This window comes from Emiliania huxleyi (assembly GCF_000372725.1).
Source record: "Emiliania huxleyi CCMP1516 chromosome Unknown EMIHUscaffold_139, whole genome shotgun sequence".
Taxonomy (NCBI): domain Eukaryota; phylum Haptophyta; order Isochrysidales; family Noelaerhabdaceae; genus Emiliania; species Emiliania huxleyi.
Window position 1 is genome coordinate 193,830 of NW_005201202.1, and position 8,257 is coordinate 202,086.

General features: G+C 62.4%; 2 protein-coding genes across 2 annotated transcripts; one reads left to right on the forward strand and one right to left on the reverse strand.

Annotated features, from left to right (window-relative positions):
- Window positions 1-3,320: 3,320 nt before the first annotated feature.
- Window positions 3,321-4,304, forward strand: EMIHUDRAFT_227445 (hypothetical protein; the record flags this gene model as incomplete). Its single annotated transcript, XM_005788032.1, has 1 exon — window positions 3,321-4,304. One exon carries the CDS (start codon window positions 3,321-3,323, stop codon window positions 4,302-4,304), a length of 984 nt encoding a protein of 327 aa, XP_005788089.1.
- Window positions 4,305-5,077: 773 nt separating this feature from the next.
- On the reverse strand, window positions 5,078-5,938 carry EMIHUDRAFT_110744 (hypothetical protein; the record flags this gene model as incomplete). The annotated part of the gene is made up of 1 exon (XM_005788033.1): window positions 5,078-5,938. One exon carries the CDS (start codon window positions 5,936-5,938, stop codon window positions 5,078-5,080), a length of 861 nt encoding a protein of 286 aa, XP_005788090.1.
- Window positions 5,939-8,257: the final 2,319 nt, after the last annotated feature.

Here is an 8,257-nt window from a genome sequence, read left to right on the forward strand (position 1 = left end):
CCGAGCGCATGACCGGGGAGCTGGCAGACTGTCCTCACGGACCAGACCTTAGCTGAGAGGGCACCTCCGACGCTCAGCCACCAGTAGCTGTGTATCTCTCAGCTGAGCCTGGAGTTGAGGCTCGGGCCGTCACGGGAGGGGAGCACGGTTTCATCGGAACTGTCGCGCAGACAGGAGCGGCAGCACGCGCCAGCGCGGTGGCAGGGGTCGAGTTGCGATGGCCTATGCGTTGAACAGAGGAGTACTGGCTCCTCTCTGCCTAGAGTTTGTGCAGTGGCAGTGTGGAGCCGCGGCATGCCGCCCGCTCAGACCAGCCGCAGTGACTGCGCCGCGAGCGCCGCGAGCGTGTCCAGGCTGACAGACAGGCGCAGGCAGCGAGGGCCGAGCGCAGGCGCAGCGGCGCACGCAGCGAGGCACCTGTCAAGCAAGATCCGCACGCCGGGAGCGTCGCTCGGCGTTCGTTCAATTGAGGCGCGCCAGATCCTCGCGAGATTCTCTGATGACGCAAGCTTTCCTACATATCTATTTTTGTACTCTCTGCTGTACTTTGGGGACGTTATATATTGTAAGTACCCGTCCTCAAAGTACAGAAGAGAGTACAGATTTCCCCTCTGCGAAGCCTGCCTTTACATAGTAAAAAAGAAAAGCAGCGCTTTTCCCCTCTTCACGCCCTCACACAGGCCAAAGTTGGACCCGCGCGAGATCGCCCCCTCGCGCCGTCCGTCGGGCCCGAGCTGTATGTCTGTGCCAGAGGCCTCTCCCGCCCATCGATCGCCTCTGGGCTGACTCGTGCGAGCGGTTCTCCGTGTATCGATGGTGGCCAGTAGCCGGCACTGGTTTGCCGGAGGTTGCAGCACACGATGGCTGTGACGCGACAGATACCCCTCGGTGCTGCTGAGCGGGTGCCCGACGCGTGTGCGTGGACGAATTCGACCCGCGAGGAATCATTCGAGCCGTTGGTAGCGCACCACCTCCGACTGGACACGTCATCTGGCCCTGCGTTGAGGCTGCTGCGCACGCATACCGCCAGGGTGCTCACCACGCAGATGCCAGAGACGCGCCGATTGCGGCTGCCTCGCTTGCACACGTGTCCACAGACCTCTCCGGTTGACCACTCGGAGATCGGCAAGGCGCGAATTCGCATTTCGGTTCTTCCTCAGAGACAGAAGGCCCACTCGGCATGCTGCGAGGCAACGCCATCATGTGGCATAAAAGTGCATTCCCTGCCACAGAGAGCCACTCGGTGCAGCCGCGCAGCGGGCTCGTGGCATCACCCGTTCCATGTGGAGTGCACGAGGTGCTCGGCGACGGGTGCAGCCCTGATGCGAGTCGTGCTGGCATGCTTACGCTGTGCGCCAAAGGCTCGCCACCGCCAGGGTCACAAACCTGATCCGCAACGCGATTGTGGCCCTGGTAGGGTGGCTTCCTCGATGGCTTGTGACCACGGCGAGCGAACATTTAGCGACCGGCTGCGCAGCCCGACGCCGACTTGGCTCACGGGACCCACAAAGCAGCTATCGCGCAGCGCCCGTCGCTGCACGTAGACACTAAACACTGGATACGTCCAACGGCGTCCAACTTGGTAAAATTCGGTCCAGCTGATTAACCCTGGTACGTGGACAAAAGTATGCGTTTTTCGGCCTCCCCTCCCTAACATTAGCCGGCCAAAATGTGCTCCTACCGGCTAATATTAGGGAGGGGGGGGCGGTCGGGTGTCAGACCTAGCGCTAGGCGTGCGAGGCTGACGTATTTTGGACAATCCACCTACCACGCTCAGACCAGCCGCAGTGACTGCGCCGCGAGCGCCGCGAGCGTGTCCAGGCTGACAGACAGGCGCAGGCAGCGAGGGCCGAGCGCAGGCGCAGCGGCGCACGCAGCGAGGCACCTGTCAAGCAAGATCCGCACGCCGGGAGCGTCGCTCGGCGTTCGTTCAATTGAGGCGCGCCAGATCCTCGCGAGATTCTCTGATGACGCAAGCTTTCCTACATATCTATTTTTGTACTCTCTGCTGTACTTTGGGGACGTTATATATTGTAAGTACCCGTCCTCAAAGTACAGAAGAGAGTACAGATTTCCCCTCTGCGAAGCCTGCCTTTACATAGTAAAAAAGAAAAGCAGCGCTTTTCCCCTCTTCACGCCCTCACACAGGCCAAAGTTGGACCCGCGCGAGATCGCCCCCTCGCGCCGTCCGTCGGGCCCGAGCTGTATGTCTGTGCCAGAGGCCTCTCCCGCCCATCGATCGCCTCTGGGCTGACTCGTGCGAGCGGTTCTCCGTGTATCGATGGTGGCCAGTAGCCGGCACTGGTTTGCCGGAGGTTGCAGCACACGATGGCTGTGACGCGACAGATACCCCTCGGTGCTGCTGAGCGGGTGCCCGACGCGTGTGCGTGGACGAATTCGACCCGCGAGGAATCATTCGAGCCGTTGGTAGCGCACCACCTCCGACTGGACACGTCATCTGGCCCTGCGTTGAGGCTGCTGCGCACGCATACCGCCAGGGTGCTCACCACGCAGATGCCAGAGACGCGCCGATTGCGGCTGCCTCGCTTGCACACGTGTCCACAGACCTCTCCGGTTGACCACTCGGAGATCGGCAAGGCGCGAATTCGCATTTCGGTTCTTCCTCAGAGACAGAAGGCCCACTCGGCATGCTGCGAGGCAACGCCATCATGTGGCATAAAAGTGCATTCCCTGCCACAGAGAGCCACTCGGTGCAGCCGCGCAGCGGGCTCGTGGCATCACCCGTTCCATGTGGAGTGCACGAGGTGCTCGGCGACGGGTGCAGCCCTGATGCGAGTCGTGCTGGCATGCTTACGCTGTGCGCCAAAGGCTCGCCACCGCCAGGGTCACAAACCTGATCCGCAACGCGATTGTGGCCCTGGTAGGGTGGCTTCCTCGATGGCTTGTGACCACGGCGAGCGAACATTTAGCGACCGGCTGCGCAGCCCGACGCCGACTTGGCTCACGGGACCCACAAAGCAGCTATCGCGCAGCGCCCGTCGCTGCACGTAGACACTAAACACTGGATACGTCCAACGGCGTCCAACTTGGTAAAATTCGGTCCAGCTGATTAACCCTGGTACGTGGACAAAAGTATGCGTTTTTCGGCCTCCCCTCCCTAACATTAGCCGGCCAAAATGTGCTCCTACCGGCTAATATTAGGGAGGGGGGGGCGGTCGGGTGTCAGACCTAGCGCTAGGCGTGCGAGGCTGACGTATTTTGGACAATCCACCTACCAGGGTTAATAGTGCTCCCCGCGATCCGCCGACGAAAGCTGCGTCAGACAACCACCACAGCCACGTGCATTTGCTTGCAACCGGATGTTGCAGACGAGTCTGCCAACGGTACGCTCAGAGCTGGGGCCCACGACCACCCTCCCCGCGCTGTTCGAGTGGCGATTCTCGCCCTCCACGCATTTGAGCGCCTCGCGGCACCCAGCGTCAATCTATCTGAGCCCGGGTCACGGTCCGAGCAGTTTGCTCAGTCAGCACATCAAAAACGGATCGCAGAGATTCAACCACACGATCGTCGCCGTGGGCGGCTCTGATCGCCGCCTTTCTCAGGCGGCCCACTTCGGACTGCATGTCGACGTTCTGCTGAGGACGTTTCGCATCGTGTATTGGGAAACCATTGACCACGTCGTCCCCGGCCTCCGACCACTACCCACACTGTTCACCGACCGATACCTCCGCGACGCTGGCCCGTCGGTGGCGGAGGCGATGCGTGGCGCGAGCCTCGACGACACGTCAAAGCCGCTCTGGCTCTTTGCGTCCTGGGGCCGCTACCAGCCGCAGCTGGATCGCAGCCCGAACTGCCGAGATCGGCAGGCAGCCGTGAGGTGGCTGCAAGGCATGGCGAACGCCTCGTGGATCTCAAAGGGCAAACGGAGTCCGAAAGAGTACTGGCCCATCCTCGCGCGCCACCGATTCGCGCTCTCCCCCTCGGGGCTCGGCATCCAGAGTCCAAAGACCTACGAGGCGCTCGCAGTGCTGACGATCCCCATCTGCCACCGGACCAACCTGGCGTACGCGCAGCTGGCCGCCGAGGGGTGGCCGATTGTCCTGGTCGACAGTTGGGAGCACGTCACGATTGCAAACATGCAGCGCTGGTGGGCATCTCTCGCCCACAAGCTGAGGGGAGCGCGTTCGTGCTTTGCCGACAAGGGCCGCATGTACCGGATGCTCGTCTCCGGGGAGACGATGGGCTCCTGCATCCAAACGGCAGAGCACCTGCATCTGAGGCCGTCTCATGATACAAGAGAAGGCGCCCGCCTCGCTGCTTCTCCGGGGCGTAGGCGGCGATAGCAACAACAGAGAGCACACACATTCCCCTCTGGGGGACATACACACCGACCGGATACTTACAACTTAGTTCGCATACTCCATGGCCATCGGCTGCATGTGTCCATGTGCACCATTGCTGAGTCTGAGGCATCACCAGGTCACACACCCACAGCTGGTCTCTGGTCAGCTCTCCGCAAGACGGACCACACACACACACACCTCCCGCGTCGTCCACCGGGCACGTAAAAATAAAAACGGTCAAACTCTGAGACGAGATGGGATTTAGGGACATGTGTCCCCGCCCTGCACGATCTTGGTGTGAGGGATCTTCAATCCGTCCCCTCACCCCTGGTCACTACCCGACACTAGAAGAGCAGCAAGAGTTGGGGCTGCGGCTACGGCGGCGGCTGCGGGAGGGGCTAGAGTATGCGGTCGCGGGAGAGCCGCTGCGCCGCGTGGGCGCGCCTACACCGCGCTTGCTCCGCTCGCCACCTCTCGCAAAGGTTCAAAGTCATAGCCATCACCTCCTCCGGCAAGTCCTTTTCGCCTATCTCGCCGTCCCTCCATGCCTGGTATAGAGCTCGTCGTCATAGCCATATAATGATTTAATGCCATATTGAATTCGATATTGTTAAAGCCGTATATTGCGGGGAATGCACGCGACACGCGAGACGGAGTTTATTTATATTCGTGGAGCTCCGCGTTGTGTCGTATATTCAAAAGCTTTGAGGGAGAGACAAGGCGGTCAACGTAGTACGCCAGGCACGTCGGAGGGTACTCGAAACGGAGACGCGCTACATGAAATCGAAATCGTCGTTCGCCCGCCAGCCCCCGCCTCCGCCATCGCCCTCGAGCCCTCCAAAGTCGTTGTCCACGTCCTTGCCCATGGCGATCTTGATCTTGCCCTTGGTCTTCTTGCCCTTCTTGTCCTTGTCGCGGTCCGCCTTGACCTTGTCGTTGTACAGCACCGACGCAAAGGTCGAGAGCTCCTTTGCCTCGTCGGTCGACATGCCCGCTGCCGCCTTGCGCAGCAGGCACTTGAGCACGCTCATGTGGCCGGTCTTGCCCTCGTACGGGCGCAACCGCTCCGCCAGCGACTCGGCCAGCTTTTCGTAGTCCTTCTCGCTCTTCGCCACAAAGTCCGCGCCCAGGTCGCCAACCTTTGGCGCCGGCCGCACCGCCTCGGACGGCTTGGCGGCGGCGGGCTTGGCGGCGGCGGGTTTGTTCGGCGGTTTGGCCGCGGGCGCGGGCGCGGGCGCGGGCGTGCCGACACTCGTCTCCGCCATGTCGAGGCCGAACGCCGCCGCCGCGTTGTCAAAGTCGGACGCCTCCTGCTGCAGCTTCCTCAGCGCGCGCTCGCGCGCTTCGCCGGTGAGGCTCGGGTCGATCTCGGTCGAGACGCCCGCCCTCTCCCGCAGCGCCGCCATCCGCGCCGCCTCCTCTGCCTCGCGCGCCTCGCGCGCCTCGATCTTCTTCTCCAGCTCGGTCTTCTCACGCGGCGCCGCCCGCGGGGCGGCCACCGGCACGCTCGCCGGCTCCGCCTTGTCCGGGTCGTGCGCCTCCTCGTCGGACCACTCTGCCTTGTCCTCCTCGCCCTTCTGCGGCAGGGACAGGTCCGCCGCCTCCCAGTCGTCCTCGCTGTCGTCCCAGGCCATGCCCTCGTGGGAATGGTTACGCCGCCGCGCAGTCTCCTGAGCCAGGCAGCTGTGAATAGCACGTATTTTCTTCTCAATAACAAGCCTGGTGTAGAGCAAGCCTGCTCTAGCCTCGCATGTCACTTCCTGTCGTCTGTTGTGTCGTTGTGCCCTTGTTTGTACTCTTGGCACCGTGGAGTGCTGGGGGGGGCGACAGGGAGGATATGGCCTTGAGTTATGTGTAAGCCGACTCAGGGTGTGTGGCAGCCCGCTGGCTGTGTGTCTTGTGAGCTTGTTTGTGTCTGTGTGTCGCTCGTGCGTGCCGTCATCATCTGTCCAGCGTCCACCCATACCGCGTTGGTGTCCAGTCCGAGCCTGGCTGTTCTTCACCTTTCTACCTACCTACCTACCTGGTGTTAATTATTAATAGTCTGTATTCCAGAATTCCGTTGGGGGGAGGTATTCAGTCGGGGGCATTAATAATCGTCGGGCGGGGGCGCGGCGCGGCGGCGGGCGGGGCGGCGCGGCGCGCGGGGCGGCGAGACCATCTGTACTGAACGGGCCAGCTAGCCAGGGTTGGTGGACTAACATTAGCACACCTCCAGGGGCAGCACTGACTACAGATCGTGCCAACACTTGGCGCAAAGGTCGGTGTTAGCACAGTCGAACGGCAGTCCCAAAACAAGCGTTAGCACAGCCGTTAGCACGGTGTTGGCACACCCTCCGGGTAAAACCCGGGTATACCTGCAAAAAACCAGGTATACCCGAGAAATACCTAGGTCCGCGTCAATGTGCCGCGCGCGCCCACTCCCAGGGCCCCTGCGCCAACTGCGGCTCGCACCGCCTGCTCAAGTACGCGCACCGCACCATGTGCGCTCGCTACAAGTGCTAAAGGCAGCATCGGCGCTGCGCCAGGCGCGGCTGGCAGGTGGCGGTGCGGACGATGCGGTCGTGCCGACATTCTGCTTCAAGATTGAGGCAGTGCTCGGCATGCGCTTCTGCGAGCCCGAGCAGCTCATCGCAACGAAGCGGCGCAACAGGCTGGCTGCTGCCGACAAGGCCGTGTGCTACCTCACGCGAGGCACCTTCAAAGAGGACAGCAATGACGCTGGATTCACCGACACGCGCTGGGTGGAGCTCGAGGAGCTGTACGAGAACTGTGGCAAGACGCCACTGAAGAATGCGCTCAAGAAGTACCGAAAGGCGGAAGAGGAGGATGTGGATGCGGCGATTGCCGACTTTGAGGAGGGCGTCGAGCACGAGGGATAATCATAAATAGGCGCATTTGGGATGCGGATGGCTGGGGACGCCCATGGGACATGTTCGCAATCGCAGCTGCAGGTGTGAAGTGAATATGACCAGATGCGCGTTCTTTACAACTAAAACCAAGGGCAGCAACAGCCCCTCCCCTCCCCAGACAGACGGGTCCAAGGTAGATGACTCACGCACACAACGAGACGAGCGCGCCGTACACCAACCCCGACACACGCACCTCTCTAGAGGCAGTCCTCCGCCTTGTGCTCATACTTGATGGGTGCGGCGGCCGGGTGGGCCTGGCGACCGCGCTTGCTGCCCTTGACGAGCTGCCGCCCTCGCCGCCGCCCTCGCCGCCGCCGCCCTCGCCGCCGCCCGCCCTCGCCGCCACTCTCGCCGCCGCCCTTGCCACCGCCCTCCTCGCCGCCAGCCTCCTTGCCGCCGCCACCCTGGCCCGGGGGCTCCTCAGGCGAGTCGACCCGCTGGCGGAGCGGCAGGGCGCCCTCGCTGCGCACGCCGCTGGCGTTGTACGCCTCGAGGCAGGGCTTGCCGCAGAAGTACTCGCCTTCTTGAGGCATCCACACCATATCGCACGCCACCCACGAGTGCACCGGCAGTTTGCATTGCTTGCAGCTGTGTGCCGCTGCATTCTGGTGCTCGAAGACCAGCTTGCATGCAGCACAAGCACGCGGCTCGTCGTTGCCGTTCATCGCGCTGCGGCCAGTCTCAGCACCGCCCAGCGAGCGCGTGGGCGTGTGGTCGCGTGACAACTCTGGACTCTGGTAGCGCTCCTTCAAAGAATTCGCGCCTAGCCTCCCCACCCCTCTAACGGAGCGTGCCAACACCTCCCGAGTGGCAGTGTTAGCACGTTCTAACACCTCTGCGGCTGTGGTGTTAACCGTTAACGTACCAACACCGTTCTAACATTAGTCCACCAACCCTGCAGCTAGCTGGTCTTTGAGTCAGGGCAATGGTCGCGCCGCCCTCGACTCACGGGGCTGCCTTCCACCCGTCGCTGCTCAGGCCGGGGGAGGCGGGGAGGGGGGGCGGGGGGAGACCTCCTGTTCCGCGGATCGCGAGCACAGG